This window comes from Mixophyes fleayi, chromosome 6 (assembly GCF_038048845.1).
Source record: "Mixophyes fleayi isolate aMixFle1 chromosome 6, aMixFle1.hap1, whole genome shotgun sequence".
NCBI lineage: Eukaryota > Metazoa > Chordata > Amphibia > Anura > Limnodynastidae > Mixophyes > Mixophyes fleayi.
Window position 1 is genome coordinate 218,994,386 of NC_134407.1, and position 20,976 is coordinate 219,015,361.

The 20,976-nt window shown below is 42.8% G+C and overlaps 2 protein-coding genes across 3 annotated transcripts in view; one reads left to right on the plus strand and one right to left on the minus strand.

Moving 5' to 3' along the window:
- Positions 1-20,976, plus strand: part of LOC142159791 (uncharacterized) — a 1,176,369-nt gene that overhangs the window by 334,523 nt on the left and 820,870 nt on the right. The window lies entirely within an intron of this gene.
- The window catches only part of LOC142160015 (uncharacterized), a 47,552-nt gene that overhangs the window by 21,253 nt on the left and 5,323 nt on the right, over positions 1-20,976 (minus strand). The window contains 2 exon segments of the mRNA XM_075214934.1: positions 8,344-8,387; positions 18,229-20,250. Coding sequence (XP_075071035.1) covers positions 8,344-8,387; positions 18,229-20,250 — 2,066 coding nt within the window.

The window sequence follows — 20,976 nt, forward strand, 5'->3', positions numbered from 1 at the left end:
ACAGGTCACCAATAATCCACTGATCAGTATACACAGGTCACCAATAATTCACTGATCAGTATACACAGGTCACCAATAATCCACTGATCAGTATACACAGGTCACCAATAATCCACTGATCAGTATACACAGGTCACCAATAATTCACTGATCAGTATACACAGGTCACCAATAATCCCCTGATCACTACACACAAGTCACAAATAACCCACTGATCAGTATACACAGGTCACACTGGTATCACTCTGGAGTGCCCCAGTGGGGTATGAAATCTTTAAGCAACATTTTGGTGACAGTCTTCAAATCTTTCTTTCCCTGGGTTAGATATCCCAATGTTATTTAAATACATACTAGACAAAAACTTTCACAATAACAATCCCCTTACCAATGTGTTATCTGTTTTGGGTTTCAAATTCCATCATTCTCCTATAGGAGATGAATCTCAGTATACAGTAGTTTCCCCGGGATGGATAAGCTTTACCCACCTACTAGAACAGTACATATATCCAAAGAGTATTTATAAACCCCTGGTAGGTGGAAACAAAATAAACTCTATATGAAAATGTACAAAAGGACACCACCATGGAAGTGTAGTCCTAAGTACAGTCCTAGTGTTGGTGGCCACAAAATGAGCAATTTTACCAAAACTATTAACCCACCAAAAATATCTAAAATTATCATTTTTTTTATTCTTTTTTTTGTGAAATTTCACATGCGGCACCTGTGGACAGTTCTCCATTCACATGCCAAATTTCATAGCTTTAATACTTTTTAAAATGTAGACCCTCAAACACCATGCCCCCTTCTCACAGATTCCCTATGGCAAAATGACGTTTTTTACATGTAACCTTAATATAAGGGCATGACTGTGCCCTTATAATACACACACATATACACACATACACATACACACATATACACACATACACATACACACATATACACACATACACACATATACACACATACACATACACACATATACACACATATACATATACGTGACTGGATCACTGATAAATAGCTTTTGGCAAAAATTTAAAGGAAATAGTGCAGGGCGTATATTTATATAATTTTCACTACATCATAGTCCGCACAGTCCTCTGTGGGCACCCCACGGTAGGCCTCCACTGCACATCCTTGCAGTGTGGGCACCAGATGCTTAACCCATTCTTCTCTGTGTACAGTGTGTAGCCTGCAGGTCCTTTCAAATACCTGCAGGTGCTCATCAATATTCCCAACACAGTCCTCAAATTTAGGGCAAGGTAAAGATAACAGTCCTGATCCTCTAGGGGGCGCCTTGCCCCTAGGCTGCATGGCTGGTGCCCTTCCCTTTTGGCGCCATGTTGCTATGACCTGTGCCCGCTCAGCTGCAGATGCGTTGTCCCCTAAAGCCGCCAGCTGGATCTTTAGCCCGGCAGCCCTGCGCTCATCATAGGATAGAGGGGCTGGTTGTGCGGGTTAAGTCTGCTGGGTAGAAGTCTCTGCAGGCTGTTGATCAAGATTCTCTGCTGTCTGGACATCTGGGGTACCAAGCTGTCTGTGCCATTCCCTCAGTGCCTCTCTCATCTCCGCCCTGTTTGGCGAATGGCTGATATCAATGCCCTTGGCACTGCACAGAGTCTGGAGATCCGCCCTGGACACGTTGGTGTAATCAGACATCCTGTGCGGTCTCCTGGCTGCAGTTATTCCTCTCTGAATAACTCAGCTCTCATGATTGGTTCCCGAAAAGCCGCCTGCGGTTATCCCACCGCTCGACACCAGAAATCTGTGACAGGGTGGACCGCCTATGCCACCCTGTCTGTTGTTGCTGGGAACCGGTTGGGCTTAATTTGCCACCGTTACCTTTTGTTATCCCAAATGCGCCCTCTTGCCGCAGTGGGAGGGGCTTATAATGCTGCCACCACTGAACTCCTTTATGGTGCTCAGAACCATGTTCCTTCTAGTTAATTGTCACTGCTAGTGTACTCCTGTGTTGGTACACTTGGGCTGGTAACTCCGGACCTCTTAGTTGCTGTGGATGGATCCTCCCTGGCCTATCACATTGACCAGAGCTACAGGTAGCAGGCAGAGCGGTGGTACTGGAAAAGCTTGGGTCCAAACCTCAGAATCAGCCGGAGAATGGATTAGATTTAGGGTCTAATCGGCAGGTCACAGGATTACAGCAATATCGAAGAAGTTGTCAAGCAGGTCTTTGAAGCAGAGTGATGCTTATGGCTTAAGTGTCCTGACAAGGACAGTCCCACTGATTTAAAGTATCAGTGGTCAGCTCATCTTTTATATAGTTCTGACATAGGCTATTTTTAGAATCAGGCTGTAACCCCATTTACCAAAACATTGATTTACATGCATTGCAAAGCCACTACTAATATTTACACTTAGCTATGAGATTCTTAAAAACCTTGCTGTGATTTCCTGGATCTTATTTCAGAGGCAGGAGACCCACTAGCAAGTCAAAAGGTCTGACTGGCATGAATACTTCAGACAGTCGCCGAATTTGCATTCCCACAGAACAACAAAAAACCAAAGCAAGCCACGTCCCCACATCACAACACACCAAAGACTTGGTAAACAAAGGCTCACTGTATCAGATATATACAACAGAAATAAGCATATCCTATATCAGGGGTTGGCAACCTTTTTCTATCGGAGTGCCGGCTAAAATCTAGTCAAGCCCAGGTGTGCCAGTCGTGTGTGTAGTTGTGTGTGTATATATGTGTGTATATATATATATATATATATATATATATATATATATATATATATATATTATACACATATACACACACACACATACATACATACATAGCTGCCTAGAGAAATTCATGGCCCCAGTACAGCAACTCCATGGGTCCTCCCTTATAGTTAAGCATTGTTGTGCCGCCTCAAAGCGGCGGCACAACATTTTTTTACCATGCAAGTGGTTTTACAATTGGGGGTGTGGCAGTACATCATTGGGGGCATGTCTAGCAGGTGAAAAGCACCAGGCCTCCCTGAACTGCTGCGCTTGCACAACAGTTCAGCTCTTCTCCGGCTGTCATTTAGACGGCATGCCAGGACTCAGGGGGCTGCGTGCCACCCCTGGCACGCATGCCGGGGTTTGTCGACCCCTGTCCTATAGCAAGGTTAAACAAGAGACAAATTTCTTCCCCTGGTCTCAGAAATAACGATTTCCTATCTCACTATATCAAAAATAAGTGCATTGGCAATCATATAATTAAGCGGCCTGCGCTATTTGCTTTAAATAAATTTATACCCAAAGTTATTTAATAGTGATCCAGTCACACAATCCCCTTACCAATGTGTTATCTGGTTTGGTTTTCAAATTCCATCATTCTCCTATAGGTGATGTATCTCAGTATACAGTAGTTTCCCCGGGATGGATAAGGCTTTACCCACCTACTAGAACAGTACATATATCCAAACAGTATTTATAAACCCTGGTAGGTGGCAACAAAATAAACTCTATGGAAATGTACAAAGTGACATCACCGTGGAAGTGCAGTCCTAAGTACAGTCTTAGTGTTGGTGGCCACAAAATCAGCAATTTTACCACAACTTTAACCCAGAATTACCAAAAATATCTACATATTCACCCCATGTAACATAACAATGAAACTAAGGGGGGAAACAAAATCTAACAGAAGAGAAGATATTAATAAAGCAGGGATAGGACAGACAGCAATGAGAACACGGATAGGGTTAACCAATAGTGAATTTCATCAGTTTTGGACAATTTGTGATTAGGTCCCAGCATGAACTGTCATGTTAGAGGCCACAGTTATCCTATCACTGCCCTTCATGTTTATGTATGAAAAGCCTGCTGACCATGTATATAGCACAGGGGAGGATGAGGCATTTACTGGAGGATAATCATTTAGTCTCTGAAGATTCTCACACACACTGACATTCTCTGTGAGAGTCTATTGTTTAGTAAAACAAGAAGCCCTGACTGACACCCTCAGCTCAGTGAGCTCAGCCCTTTGTTACATGAACATGAAGGAGCTGATTCATTATGGAAAGTAAAGGAGTCCTCTACCAGTCTGCTGTAAATGTACTATATCAGGACACCAGAGGCTGCTGCAACTGTATTACACTAATTACACCTCAAACTGTGTTATAATAACAGGGCCCCAGTCAGCTGACACGTATTATACTCACAGGACACCAGAGGCTGCTCCCCCTGTATAATAATGTATAATAATAATAACATAATTACCTGGTGCGGACACAGCAGTCACCTCTCTGACTCCCTCCTACTCTAAGGTCACCCGGAAGTTGCAATAGAAGAAAGATGACATCCAGCGAAAAGCAGGTGGAACGCACATACAGGAAGTCGGTGGAACGCACAGTCAGGAAGTCGGTGGAACGCACAGACCGGATGTCAGGTAAACCGCACAGACCGGAAGTAAGGTGGAACGCACAGTCAGGAAGTCGATGGACCGCACGGACCGGATGTCAGGTAACATCTTCTGGGTGAGAGGACGCAGTGACTGGCAGGTTATGTACCTACATAGATATAATGAGATATAACGATAAACATAACACAGGTAAAATAAAATAGGTGATGAATGAGGAGGATATAAGTATTATGAGGATTATACAGTAGGAATTACTGTGACTACCACAATATCTCTTAGATGCAGCTGCTGATTGTTACTTGGGACTAGGCTGCCTGTTACCTCCTGAGTGGAGGAGAGGAAAATTACTGTCACATATCTGTCAGTCATCAGCTGTAAGACATTACTTGTTCTGTACTGATATACGTCCTAAAGTACATTCACCTCTTCACTCTATCCTGAGGGATCAATGACATCCAAGTTATTTCCCTCTGATATAACAAGACCACACCACAATGGCTGCACCCAGTAACATTTCTTTGCGAAACACAGAGTACTGTGATGACCCCCCACAACCATCACTGAGATACATAGGCTCAGGACCGCCATCAGGGGGGTACGGCCAATACAGCTGTGAGGGACCCAGACAGACTTTCTGTCCTGGCCCCCTAGACTGTCTGGGTCCCTTAGTGTGTCCGACCAGCCCCCTTCTCCGCGATGCTGTTGTACCCGTGCTCTGATAGTCTGGGAGTGTGTGGCGCGGTGACGTCATCGTTGCGTGACAAGCTCCCAGTCTATCAGTGACCGGGTGCAACAGCATCGCGGAGAAGGGGGCTGGTTGGCCACACTAGGGGACCCGGACAGTCTAGGGGGCCAGGAGGAGGAGAAATTAAGTTAAATGGGCATTAATTTGATAGGGGAGGGGGACATTTACTGATATTGGAGGGGGGAGATAGGAGAGGGGGACATTTACTGTGATTGGAGGGGAGAGATAAGAGAGGGGGACTGTGACTGGATCACTTATAAATAACATGGTATAATTTCTTTAAAGGAAATAGTGCAGGGCGCTTATTTATATAATTGCAAATGTACTTATTTTTGATAATGTGTGTATTTTGGTAAGGGAAATATCTTTATTTCTAAGACCAGGAGAGGAAATTAATTTTTTGTTTTAACTGTGCTAGAGGAAATCTCCAATTAGGCATATGTGGGGAGGGAGTCTGATAGCCGGAAATGCTAACTAAGACTTTTGATATGAAGTGTCAAATGCCTGCTCTAGCTGAAGGCTCGGCAGGGGGTCGTTACTGTGTGGTCTTTTGTCCAGAGTGGTAGAACTTGTCTGAACATTGTAAACAGCACTTGATGCAGGAAATCACAGCAAGTTTTAGGATATCACAGATAAGTGTAAATATTGTTAGCTTTCCATTGCATGTAAATTCATGTTTGAGTAAACACATTGCATCCAATGTGATACTAGAAATAACTCAGACCTCAGGGGGCTGGTTTACCCTGTGAGGCTGTGTCCAAAACTATAAAAAGCACTGTTTTGTATTGAAAATTGTTCTTGTTTCGTCTGACCTGCTCACTGGTACCTTCAAGCAGTGTGAGCAAATAAACATCACTTGCTTCAAAGACCTGCTTGGAAACGTCTCTATCCCTACAGATTAGACCCAACTCTAATCCGTTCCCGGCTGTTCTGAGGTTTGGACCCTGCATCCAGTACCACCGATCTGCCCGCTACCCAGCAACTCTGGCCAAAGTGATAGGTCAGGGGGGATCGACCCACAGCAACCCTGATCCATAGGAAGAGGTCAGGAGTACCAGCCCAGGTACACCAGTAATGGGGTACACTAACAGCGACAGTTACCCATAAGAAACACGGTACTGGATACCGGTAAGGAGTCCAGTGGTGGTAACATTTGTAAGCCCCTCCTACTGCAGTTAGAGTGCGCATTTGATAACAAAAAGGAACGGTGGCAAAGTAAGCCCAGCCGGTTCCCAGCAACAGACAGGGTGGCATAGGCAGTACATCTTGGCACACGGACATTTACTGTGATTGGGGGGAGGGGGATGTTTACTGTGATTGGGGAAAGCAGTGCATGTATGGCGAAGAGGGAGGAGGCATGTGTGGAGGGGCCCTGCCAGATTAATTTGTACTGGTCCCCAGAGTTTCTGATGGCAGGCCTGCATAGGCTGACACAGCTCGGCGCCAACAGAGAGATATCTTCCAGTGGAAAAGGAGAGCAAGACAGAAGGTTGTTTGTAAGTGCCACAAACTGGAGGCATGGAGTAACAGGGTATAATGGGGACACACAGAGTAAGTGAAGTAGCGAAGAGCACAATACAACCTGAGGGCAATGTGATGAGTGGCTCAGTACATAAAGGGGTGGGAGAGGGCACAGCAGGCATGTGAGAGAAAAGCTGTTGTGCAGGGTTACTTGTGTGATAAAAGCTGATGGACAGAGGATGACATGAGAGAAAAGCTGGTGAACGGGGTGGCATGTGTGAGAAAAGCTGGTGGGCAGGGGGCATGAGAAAAGCTTGTGGGCAGGTTGCAATTGAATTAAAAGCTAGTGGGTAGGGGGGTCACTTGTGAGATAAGCTGGTGATCAGGGGGGCAGGGAAGAAAGTAAGGGAAAAACGGAATGCATGGAGTAGCATGAGGTAGAAAAGCTTGTGGCCAGGGGTTAACTTTTGGGAGAAAATCTGGTGAGCATGGTGAAGCATGTGATAGAAAATCTTTTGGGATTGGGTGGCATGTGATAGGAAAGCTGATGGACAGTGGGTGATTTATGAGAGAAAAGATGGTGGGCAAGGGAACATGTGGGAGCAGACAGTCCCCTCCTGAGCATGTGACTGTCTAACCAGTGAGCAAGTGACACCCCCTACCCCCCTCTGAGTATGTGAAAGTCGTCATATCTGGGGCACATAGTAGTCCTTCCCGGAGCTCGTGACAGTCGTTACCTGAATGTGTGACAGTATCCCACCCCCGTCCCTGCAAGGAACGAATGGCATTCGTCGCCCACGGAGACCATGACAGTCCCCCTCCCAACACTAAACCTCCTCATGGAACCTGGAGCATGATTCTCCCCCTCGATTTCCTGAACTGTCACAAGGAATTCAACACTCCTCCCACACTTTCCATAACAGGGGTGTTAAATATGTAAAGCAATCACACAGAACCTGAATCTGCACATTGCAAATAACAACAGGGGTTTCTGGGAGTTGCAGTGTCCCAGGATGGACATTAACTCATGTTCTGGTGTGAGATTACAGAGATTGACAGTTGTGAAAGGGATAATACAAATGTTTAATATAAAAGATACATTTAAAAGCAAAATATTCTTAGCTGTGGAATACAAATTGATTGCTGAATAATGTCTTAATCTGAGGAGCCCCGTTTGTTGCTTTGATAGCACTCGGTGAGATAAGGATTATTTGTTGGACACAGCTTTCCAGACAATGTTCCAATTAAACTTCTGAATCCAAACCCCTTCTCCCCCAGAGACGTTAAAACCAGTCCTGGACATATAGAAATGTCCTTGTACTAACAGGGATCATTGTATGAATGTTATCTTAAAAGATCAGAGAGGGCTTACATAATCCTGTAAACCCTTTACATCACATTCCACTCTCTGACTTATGCAAGCTATTAGTAAGTTATCCTTAAAGGCAAAGCCTTAGCTGTTTGTTTGTTTTTTCCAGAACATTTTCTAAAACAGTTGATTACAATCTTAAAAAATTAGTTGCATAAATCACAGTGGATACAATGATTACATATAGCAAGCTGTGAATAATACCACTAAAACAACCTCCCCACCCAGAAAACCAATTAGCAGGATCTTTTCTTGTAATAAAAATTGTTCCCGGAATATCGATATAGCAACATACGGAAGTGTTCCATCTGAAATTGGTGATTGGGTACAAATCCAGCAACTTGAATAGTTCTCTAGCTTGGCAGGCCAACAATGCATGTCTATCAATGAGCATAATTCCAGTCAACTAAATGTTTATGTAGCTCGCTCTTTCCTCTGTTCCATAATATTTGTGAGACCCAAACCACAAGATCATCAGAAGAGGGCACACAATTCACTTCCAGGTCATCATTCAGCAATAGGAATCAACCTGCGGGAAGATAAATAAATTATCTGTTCCTTCTAGTAATACTAAATATGTATCACCAAGACCTGAAGCTACTATTTCTCCTATCTTCTTTTTATTTTCTGTCCCAACTGGTGTCACCTATACTTTGCATCCTGTCTGATGTTCACTGATTTTCACTACTACGTAACTTGACTCGGGTACCACTAACAAATGTCCTAATATTTGTCCCTTCTCCACATACCACCATTGATTAGGGATCAAAGTGACACAATATTCCCCCAATTCATCCAATGTAGTTGATTCTTCCCATGAGAAATGTTCTATCACCTCTGGTACTGGTATAAAATACAGTGAAGATTTGGTTTCTAAACTAGTTAGCCCTGTTGGTACTTTGTACATGGGGTCTGTAGTGTCCCTAGCTGGGTCTACCACCCATGGGGGGTCTTTGAACTATTGTTCTTTATGGGCCACTACCTCAATCTAATGTTTCTGTACCTTCAGTTGTTTGTTACTGAAAATTATTGTAGAAGGGGGCGGGGGTATCACAAGGACAGTCATCATTCGCTGAAAAGGCGTTTGATCTCCTATTATCCTTTGGTTAACTTTCTGCCCTGTCTCTCTTATCACCCTATCCCATCCCCTCAATGTATGATGTTGTGACATTTTCCTAACTTGCTCTTTTAACAAACTATTCATTCTCTCTATGAGCCCGGCAGCCTGAGGATAGTAAGGTATATGATACAGCCAATGTACTCCCTCCTCTTTGGCCCATTTTCTGATTTGTCGGCTAGTAAAGTGAGTTCCATTGTCTATTTGGACCTCCATAGGAGTACCATAATGTCTCTGTATGTCTTGTAATAATGTGTCGTCTCTTGTGTAACATGCTTACAAGGATGTATTATAAGAACTCCTGAGTATGTATCAACAGCTATAACGCAATATTTGAGACCACCTCTTCCTGTAGGTAGTGGTCCTATAAAGTCCATTTGCCACACTTGTCCAGCAGCTTTTCCTCGATATATAGAGCCAACATCACCCTTCAAGTGTTTTCTGTAGTTTACTTCTTGACTTGTTGGACACATAGCACAATGTCTCTGGCCATCAAGTGTGTCAGTGGTATTCCTTTTTGTTTGGCCCAATCTCTAGTGCCTTGTGCACCTCTGTGTCCCGACTGGACATGGGACCACTCTCCCAATCTTTTCAGTTCTTCATCTTCATCTGCCTCTGTCAGAGACCAAACACTGACTTGTGCTAGTTGGTCTGCTACATCATTATAAGGAAAGTTAGTGTGTGCATATAGGCTCCCATACTATAGGACCTCCCCATATTTCTTTTCCATGTACTTGCCAATGCTCTTGTTTCCATGTAGGCATCCATGTTAAAAGTCCTTTATACACTGCTCAACTGACTGTATATAATGACATCTCCATGTTTCACGAATGACCATGGTCACAGCAGGTAATTCTGCATATTGACTTGACCCACTGTCACCTGTTTCATGGAGTATGGTTTCTGTTACTGGTTGGTTGGCAGGAGCTGTCCATATTTGTCCACTATATATTAGTTGTGCTGAGCCATCGGTAAACCAAGCTCTGGACTTCTCTTCAATTTTCAGTTGTGCCCATGGTTTAGCATCTGTCACTGGGCTGCCCCCTATCTGGAGAGGGGGTTGTTCAAGTTCATCTGATTGAAAGGTGACCAAACCAGCTAGCTGTCTACTGATATCAGCAGGCTCTTGTGACGACACTCCAGCTCTTTCACTCAAGTACCACTTCCATTTCTGTAGCGTTGGTTTCTGAGCTACTGCAGTATAATGCACCTAAGCCCTCTTGTCGAACCCATCCGGCTATTGAATAGAAAAAAATATAGGCTATTTTCACCCGTGGACCTCTTCCTGAAAACGTTTCGCTATCTGATCGCAGTGTTTATGGAGAAAAATCTAAAGATTGGATGTCACATATTTAAGTGATATTTACTATAATAACTGTGTGGACTAATTGGTGTTCCATCATTATATTTTGGACATTTCATTTTTTGTTTATATCTCTATGCGCATAAGATTGGCGCCGTTTTGTTATATTATCTTTTCTATTTATGTATTGTTAAGGGTAAGGTGGAATTTATTTTAGTATAAGTAACGGCAGCCATTCTATTGTGCGTCAACGGTTTTTTTCATTCATTATTGCCATCCGGCTATTGGTAAGTCTGTTCTGACAGTCACCGGTTGCTACTTTGTAGTTGCCTCAACATGTTGTAAGGCTGTGTAAGCAGCTAACAATTGTTTCTCCAATGGTGAATATCTAATTTGGGCAGAAGAGAATTGGAATCTTTTTTGCTCCAGTATGTGGAGATTTCTGCCGCAGGCCCCAAGACATCCCATGCTCAGTTGCTGTCACATCTAGATAAAATGGTTGATCTGGTTGCAAGGGACCAAGGGCATTATGAATCCTGATTGCATGTTTTGCAGCCTGCATAGACTTTTGTTGCTCATCTGTCCATGTGAACTCAGTCTTCTTTCTAGTCACATTGTAGATAGGCCTAAGAATCATGCCTAGGTGGGTCACAAAAGCCCTCCAAAATCCTAGAACTCCCAAGACCTTTTGTGCTTCTTTAGCGGTAGTTGGCAAACTAATGTTAGCAATTGCATCCAGCACTGGTTGAGGTATCATTCGCTCTAGACCAGTCCATATTACCCCTACAAATTTCACTGCTTGCGCTGGACCTTGAACTTTTGAGGGATTATTCTCCATCCTTTTGAGGTCATGTGATCAGTCAATATTTTTAAGTCTTTTTGTACTTGTTCCTCTGTTGCTCCTGAAATCATAAAATCATCGATATAATGGTACAGAGAACAAGCAAAGTCTTTTAGCATTTGTAGATGTCTTGCCACCAAACCATGACAAATGCTGGTTGAATGTAAATAGCCCTGCGGAACTACTGTCACAGTATATTGCTGTCCATCCCAAGTGAAAGCAAATTGATCCTGACTCTCAGGCGCTATAGGAATGGAAAATAATGCATTTGCCAAATCCACAACTGCATGCCACTCTCCGGCTGTTTCTGTAATTTGTTCTACCACTGTAACTATATCTGGAACAGCTGCTGCTAGTGGTGGTGCTACTTTGTTCAATACCCTATAATCGATTATTAAGCGATAGGATGCATCTTTTTTTTTTAACTGGGTAGACTGGAGAGTTAAAAGGACTGACCGCAGGTCTGAAAACTCCAGCTTCTAGTAACGCTTGCACAGTCTGATATTTCTTTCAGACCACCTTGTATCCGGTATTGTTTGAGATTAACTGGCTGTGGAGGAGGAGGAATATACACTGGAGACCATTTAGCCAAACCTCTCTCAATAGGCTTCACTGCAGACACTGTGTAGGATCTTACAGAACATCCAAACACATAAATTCCACTTTCAGTGTGTATGGTTTGTCCATGCAAAATATCCATACCAATTATATTGCCTGGAAGCTCAGATACCTTCACCTGTGTTTTGAAAGTCAGATCTTTGCCGATTTGGAGTCTGCAGTCAATCTTGGCTGCCCATGTCTGCTGTCCCCCCAGCCCTTCCACAGCAACCCAGTGTGCCTGTTGTGTATGTTGTGTCCCTGTAAAATGAAACAGTGATACTTCTGCACCAGTATCCAGTAATGCTGTAGTTCTGTGTGGTTGTGTTTGGCCTGGCCAATAAATTGCCACTGTCACATAGGGGCATCAATCCCTTGGCTTCATTAAACAAATATTGAATGTCAGTAGCTGGGCACAAGGTGACAGGGAGAGGTGTAAACTTAAATTAATTTTAAAATATTAGAGACTAGTTGCTCTCTAAACTAAAAATTAAAACGAAGGAAAAAATGTAATAAGTTTTTAATCTTGATGTAGTCCCATGGTATAAAGACATTGAGTCATCCTTGGGCGGGCACTTGAGGATAAGCAAGTAGGAGAGACGAGATGGGTAACAGACGCAGACATGACAGCCCCCTCCCCTTTTTACATCTTCACTCTCATTAGTATTTGTTCACGTCTCCACTCTGCTATACAGTTGTGATTTTAATTAAAACAAAATGAGTGACAAGGATTGCTGTGATCCTTTCCAAACACTGGAACATAAGCATTAGAGGGGCGTAAAGGAAGCAGGATTTTAAATTAAGGACACTTTCGTTTTTATCTACAATGTATTAGCCTGGCATGGAAAGTGACGGACTTTATTAGTATTTTAGCCTGGAGCTACCTGGACCCTTAATCAGGCCCTGCCAATGCAGAAGTTAAGCAGGCTACAGGGATCTAAAGGTTCCACAACCTGCTAGAAGAGGACATCCATTATAAAGTTTTGATGTTTTCAAAGTAAAAAAAACCCACAATAAAACAGTTAAATGCTACTGCTGACAGATTCAAGAGTATTTAACTGTCCAGTGACATATTTTACTGACCTGGCCTCCTAGGAGTGGGGACAGGTAGGTCAGTAGAATCACCTAAGTTCCAGCCATTCCAAGCTTCTTCAGAGGCTTGCCTACACTAGCCTCACACAATTTCTTTACTCACACAACCTATGGACTATCTTCGTGAAGAGGATACGGTCCCTTGTGCGGAAATAGTGCAGGCGCACTATAATGTCTCGAGGAGGCAGGCCACTGGCAGGACGAGCCCGGAACGGTCCATCAAGCAGTCAGTGTCAGAGAGCTCCAGGAGGATATGTTGAAAAAGATCTTTGAGAAAAGCCTGAAGGTCCGCCAAGGAGATTTCTTCAGCCACATTACGGATGCGAATATTGTTGCGGCGGGACCTATTTTCAGAATCCTGCTGTTCCTTGAGGGTCTCAACTTCATTACGAAGACGGGTGAGTTCGTTGTCCATTGAAGTTTGAGAGCGACAAAGATCGTCTGTTTTTGTCTCCAGCGCATCAGATCTGTTGCCTAGTGAAGTTAGTTCGGTTTTAAAGTCATTAACAACTTTAGAAAGTTCTTGGTGGAACGCTTGTTTGACCCATTCCAGCAGGCTAGTCATCACAGATAGGATCTGTGGGTCCAACTCGGCATCAGAGAGCGGCTGAGAGCTGGGCGTTTCTGTGCGAGCCGGAGAAGACTGCTTGTTCTTTGCACCAAAAAAGTTAGCAGAGGACCCGGCGGTCACTTTTTTTGGTTTGTTGGACATGATGGAGGAGTTGAGAACCAGCAGTCAGTTGAGAAGGGTGGGGGAGGCGGAGAAAGGCAAGGATGAGGGAAGAAGGTGACGGAGAGGCACACTTTTACATCGGTTAGTATGATAGGGGTCTTTCCCGGTCTTGCATGAGTGAGAGAGGTCACATATTCAGCGTCGGGGTGAGGGCCAGCAGATGGAGTTTAACGCCAATGATGAAAAAAGAACAGTTAATGGACTCACCGGCAGATATTAGTTAGATAGGAATAATTGCAGCAGCAATGAAAAGTAGGTGTAGTGTATTTCAACCGCCACCGGTTGAAGCAAAGCAGATCAAATCAGATTTAAATACAGTGCAGCTTGATAGAAGGCAAGGTAAGTGGCATGGGCTCAAATGGAGACAGGCAAGGAAGCGGTACCAGGGGGGCACCAGCAGGGACACAAATACCACAGAATGTAGAGAGTTGGTACTCACTGAGCCAACACACAGTAGGGGACCTCAACTCCGTCTATGCAGCCAGTAATAGGGTGAAAAGCTGCAGGTGAGGTACCAGAGAGGTCCAATAGCAGCCACTGCTCCAGGTGTACCCCGACTTTGAGGGCCTGCAATCCACAGCCTCTATTCCTGCCCAGCGATCTCAGCCAGACCGCCCCAGTAGGTTGGCGGGTAGTCACTGCCCCTTGCCTCTTTTTAGCTTATGTCCCTATGGACTATCTTCAGGCAAGCTTTCAGCCAACTTTTTTGCTATCTATATGACTTCTTTTGGAAAACTAGCTTCTTTGGATTCCAGTATCCCCTATCTGCAGATTATACCACATTTATTTATCTTCACCTGATCTCTTACCATCGATGTTGACCCGTGTTACTAAATATTTTATATATCTTGGATGTGCTCTCGCCACTTCAAACTCCATGTTTTAAATCTTCCCACAATTCAATATAAGCTACATAACAGACTTCCTCTTCCACTTAGTTTGTCCTGACGCTCCCCAACTCTTCTTCGTTACAGGAGCCCTGGTAACTGTGTACTAGTCGGCCAGACTAGCAATCGCTTGCGCTGTCTTAGGGTCACGAGCCACAACCCATTCCCTCACCTCAGCTGGGCACAGTCATGCATCATGGATGGTAATTGCGCTAACAGTCCGGCATAAGTATCAGAGGGACTGCGCCTTGAGTCTCGGAATTGCCACCGGTAAGCCTCAGGAGTTATGTTAAAATGAAGCAACAAAGCTTTCTTAATTGAGAAATAATCGCCCTCCAGTTCCTGGGGAAGGTCTGCAAATGCTTCCAAAGCTTTCCCTCTCAATCCAGGGGTTATGAATATAAGGGGGCGCACGGATGATACACGCCACCATGTTTGTTGTATAAAATAACTGAACCTGAAGGTGCTATTGGCACTAATTACAGGTGCTATTGTTTCTGGGTGAGACTGCCTATTTACACTCTTTATGGTCATCTGTTGACTGATTTTCAACACTATTGTTATCCTTGGTTTATCAACGCATATTCAGGATTTTTGAATATTTGCTTACAAAGTGTATTGGTCACACACTTTGTTTCTTACAAGAACATCTGTAAGTTAGTCTCCAGACCCTATCATAAATGTTTACCATTTAAATGTATTGTTATTTCTGCATTTGCAGACATGCACAATATTATATATAAAGATATCCTCTTTTAGAGGTAGTTTTTATAGTATTCCACTGTTGGTGGTTTATTCGAGTTTTATGTGTTATTATTATTTATATTGGTTATAATAAAATATTATTTGCATTTTAGACATCTTTTATTTTATTTTAATTCACTTATATAATACGGTTGGTTTCCTTGGCGCACCTGGTTTTGTATTTACCTTGGTAATTATTCTGCAGAGGGTCTTACATCTAGACAATCCATTGCCCAGCCCACCACTTACTGCCATCATTTACTTTTTACTTTAACCTGAGGGCGTGTGAATGGGTACAAGTCTCAGCAGGTGACTGTTGAAATTTCAACATGGACCAAAATGATATGAAGGTTTATTCAGCAAAAAAAGACATCCCTTATTCGACACGCAGGTCAGGGCTGTCAAGCGCATACAGAGAATAATGCCACACCTAAAATACTTTTTAACATTAAAATCAAGAACAGGATATGATTTCGTGACACTGAATATAAGCTTGAATACATTTCGTATACAGTATAAGATCAGCTTTTGCACATGTGATGTTTTCCTGTCTGTAAACTGCCAGACATTTCTTTTGTCACATACACACTTTTAAACAACATCCTATACAGCATCATACAATATAATATGGCTGCATAAATACAAAAATGGATACACTATAGCAAGCATAATATTATAACTTTCACATCCTGTAGGCGAGAGAAATTATTACAGAAGTCAAGGTGAGATATTACGAGAGTGAATAAAAATTGTGGTGGCTTCCGTGGTGAGAAAGTGCTGTATCTTGGATATATTCTGGAGGTGGAAGTAGCAGGATTTTGAGAGGGACAGAATGTGAGGTTTGAAGTAGATAGAGGAGTCTATTATGACCCCAAGGCAACGACTTGAATGACAAAAATGAGGGTAGTATTAACAGAAACAGAGAAGGTGGGTGAGCCCTGTAAAGGGGGGGGGGGAGAAGATTAGTTCAGTTTTGAAAATACTGAATTTAATAAAAGCAAGATCCAAGATTGGATGACTGAGAGACAGCAGGAGACATGAGACATAAGGAAAGGGTAGAGGTCAGGGTTTGAAAGTTAGATTTCAGTATCATCGGCACAGAGGTAGTACTCTGGAGGAGTGGATAAGGACGTCAAGGAAGGAGGTGTAGAGGGAGAAGAGCAGGGGGCCAAGGATGGAACCTTGAGGAACTCTGACAGGAAAGGGAAGAGGGGGGGTTGTGGAGTCATGTAGAGACTGAAAAGGAGCAGTTGATGAGGTAAGAGGAAAACAAGGAGAGGACAGTTTTACAGAGGTCTATAGCTTTGAGAGTTTGCAAAAGGAGGGAATATTCAATGGAGGAAAGAAAGGAAGAAGTGTCATTTAGATTTAGCAAAGAAAAGTTCATTAGTGACCTTAGTAAGGACAGTTTCAGTTAAGTGGAAAACCACATTAGAATGGGAGAGATATAGGCAGTAATTAGAGAGATAGGGACAAGAGAAGGTTTTTTGGGTATAGGGAAAACGAAAGTATGTTTAAAGGAGGAGGAATAGGTTGAGGAGGCTGGCAAAGTGAGAGCAGGCATCAAGAGAGGAGTGCAGAAGATGGGAGGGATGGGGACCGGTGGCCAGGGGGAGGGGGGGGAGAGAGAGAAGGGTGCAGACCTCATCTGCAGATACCGGAGCAAAAGATAGAAGGAGGGTGAGCTAAGAAGTGGGAGTGACAATGGAGAGGGGATGGAATTAGTGTCCAAAGAGGAGAGTGGGAGGGGGACCAGGTGGGGCAAGAAGGCACTGCTGGGAGATGTTTTGAAGTATTGATTGACTCAATTTTGGAGGTGAAGTTGGTAGCGAAATTGACAGCAGAGAGCAAGAAGGGGGTGGGAGAAGGGAAGGGGACAGGAGGAGTTGAAGGTGGCAGAAAGGTGATAGGGGTTGGACGATTAGGAGAGCCTTAAAGGATTGGTAAGTGAGTGATAGGGACGAACTGTTAGAGACGAGTATGAATTTGAAGTCAAGGAAATCAGCATGAGAGCATGACATATCCATTCTGCACTATGGAAGTGTTTTTGAAGACAGCAGGTAAGCTTGGAGTGATATGGTTGAGGTGGAGACCAAAGAAGCTTGATAGTGATAACCGGGGTGAATCAAGTACAGTGGTAAGAGTGTGATTATAAAAGGAGACAGACTCATCTGGGCAAAAAAGAGTGATTAGGGAGAGTAGTGAGTCCAGGGAGGAGAACGTGGTAGGAAAGATGGTGTCAAGGTTACACACATGTAAGAGTAGCCTTAGAGGATGGGGAGGGTGAGAGGGGTGGAAAGATGCTAAGAGAAGAGACGGTAGTCGCTGACAGGGAAAGGTGAATTGATGACGTCAGACAGTACCGAGGTGTAAAAAGACCAGATCAAGGGAGTGGACACTGCGGTGGGAGAGGAGGTGCATTGAAAGAGACCAAGTGAGGAGGAGAGGGAGAGAAGTTGGAGGATCTAGAGATAAAGAGAATATGGATACAGGCCAATTTGTTACAGACTAACCAGGCATTCCAGAGACCACCAGATACAGGAAGAGAGGGAAGAGGAGAGAAGTGGACAAGGTTGTTGGACTGAAAGGGTGTGTATAATAGTGAGCCAGGTGCATGACAGGGAGAGTTGGAATTGGACGAAAAACAGAACTAGGACGGGACCCGTCAGTGGGCAGAGAATGGGATAAAGTGGGAGCAAAAGGTAGGAGAGGAGTGGAGATGGGGAAGATTTGGAGTGGGGCAAGGATGGGAGAGTGAAAGGCAGAAGAAAGAAGTGATGCGAGACAATAAATTTTCGAGCGAGAAAAGGGGGAGTGGGTATGTAGGAACATGCCTATTCGCATTATTTACAATTATAAAAGGCACTTTAACAATGTTTATAGTATTCTTGCAACCTGTTTTATATCTATCATCTCATGGAAATTCCTTTTCTTATGTGTCTATTATCTGATGTTTTAGGAGAGATTGTGTGTAAAATTTCCACACTCTGAACATGGGAATGTTTTCTCACCTGTGTGACTTCTCTGATGTGAAACCAGACCTATTTTCTGTGTAAAAGAATTCCCCTAATTAGAACATGAAAATGTCTTCTCACCTGTGTGAATTCTCTGATGTGAACCCAGATGGGATTTAACTTTAAAACATTTCCCACACTCAGAACATGGATATGGCTTCTCACCTGTGTGAATTCTCTGATGTAAAACCAGATTGGATTTAGACATAAAACATTTCCCACACTCAGAACATGGATATGGCTTCTCACCTGTGTGAATTCTCTGATGTGAAACTAGATGGGATTTATATATAAAACATTTCCCACACTCAGAACATGAAAATAGCTTCTCACCTGTATGAATTTTCTGATGTGAAACCAGATGGGATTTATATATAAAACATTTCTCACACTCAGAACATGGATATGGCTTCTCACCTGTGTGAATTCTCTGATGTAAAACCAGATTGGATTTAGACATAAAACATTTCCCACACTCAGAACATGGATATGGCTTTTCACCTGTGTGAATTCTCTGATGTGAAACTAGATGGGATTTAACTGTAAAACTTTTCCCACACTCAGAACATGGAAATAGTTTCTCACCTGTATGAGATCGCTGATGTTTAACAAGACTGGATTTAACTGTAAAACTTTTCCCACACTCAGAACATGGAAATGGCTTCTCACCTGTATGAGATCGCTGATGTTTAACAAGACTGGATTTAACTTTAAAACTTTTCCCACACTCAGAACATGGAAATGGCTTCTCACCTGTATGAGATCTGTAGTGTTTATCAAGATATAATTTCTCTATAAAACATTTCCCACACTTAGAACATGAAAATAGTTTCTTAACTCTGTGAATTTTCTGATGTGAAACCAGATGGGTTTTAGACATAAAACATTTCCCACACTCAGAACATGGAAATGGCTTCTCGCCTGTGTGAGTTCTCTGATGTGAAACTAGATGGGATTTATATATAAAACATTTCACACACTCAGAACATGAAAATAGCTTCTCACCTGTGTGAGTTCTCTGATGTGAAACCAGATGGGATTTATATATAAAACATTTCCCACACTTAGAACATGGAAATGGTTTCTTAACTCTGTGAATTCTCTGATGTGAAACCAGATGGGTTTTAGACATAAAACATTTCCCACACTCAGAACATGAAAATGGCTTCTCACCTGTGTGAATTCTCTGATGTGAAACCAGATTGGATTTATATATAAAACATTTCCCACAATCAGAACATGGAAATGGCTTCTCACCTGTGTGAGTTCTCTGATGTGAAACTAGATGGGATTTATATATAAAACATTTCCCACACTCAGAACATGAAAATAGCTTCTCACCTGTATGAATTTTCTGATGTGAAACCAGATGGGATTTATATATAAAACATTTCCCACACTCAGAACATGGAAATGGCTTCTCACCTGTGTGAGTTCTCTGATGTGAAGCCAGAACTGATTTGAGTGAAAAACTTTTCCCACACTCAGAACATGGAAATAGTTTCTCACCTGTATGAGATCGCTGATGTGAAACCAGATGGGATTTATAAATAAAACATTTCCCACACTCAGAACATGGAAATGGTTTCTCAACTTCATGAGTTCTGTAGTGTTTATCAAGATATAATTTCAATTTAAAACATTTCCCACACTCAGAACATGGAAATGGCTTCTCACGTGTATGAGTTCTCTGATGATTAATGAGAACTGATTTATATTTAAACCATTTCCCACATTCAGAACATGGAAATATTGTATCGCCACTATGAGTTGTACTAGGTGCAGCAATATCTGAGTTATTAAGCAAACATGCCTCATGATTAGAGGGATCAGATGATATATGTGCACTGTGAAGTAATTGATCTATATTTGGAGAAATGGGTTTTCCTCCTGGAAAATCCTTTATGATGTTTTTATTTTCTATTTTATATCCTGGAGACAAAATGAGATCTCCCTCCGAGGTATTCCGGATTTTGTGTCCATCTGCTGGAAAAAAGTAGATGTATGGAAATTAGACAATGAGTAGCAAATTTTTATACATTTAGTGAGTTCAAGATCTTTAATTTCCACTTGCAAACAAAAACACTATATTACAAATCTAAATGTACAAATGTGATGATACCAGGATGTTAGGGTAGAAATCTAGAAGAATATCCTGGTATCTTGGGGTTCAGGATCACACAGGCAAGGAAAAGGTGTGGATACAACTGTACCTTTAATACAGATAAGTGCAAACAATAGCTTATCAAACAATACTTTAAATAACATCCAGTGCTCACTAAACTTCAGCCATCACCCAGTGACACCCCAGTGTTCACAACCCCAAATCGTTTATAAAGAAAATGGGTTTTCTTTACCAGTCCAAGTTATAGGGAAATGATGATGTATGTGGTTAATAAATCAAACAGAGCAACCAAATCTGCAAGTCCAAGAAAAGCTTGTAAACCAATAGCCACAATGCTGCCAGGCAAAAATCCTTAGCACACTGGCAGGAGCTGCGACTCCAACGCCAAAAGTGACACAGACACTGAAGTCTCTCCTGCAGGTGTTTTTAAAGGGAGAAAATTTCCCACACTGTCCCTAAGGGGACGGAGATGGGAGGAGAGAGCTGTCACCCCTGATGGTTTTCCCTCCTGCTGTTTTAAAGCCTAGGTTTTTTTTTTACTAAACTGCAGGTTTGAAAAAGTGGAGATGATGCCTATAGCAGCCAGC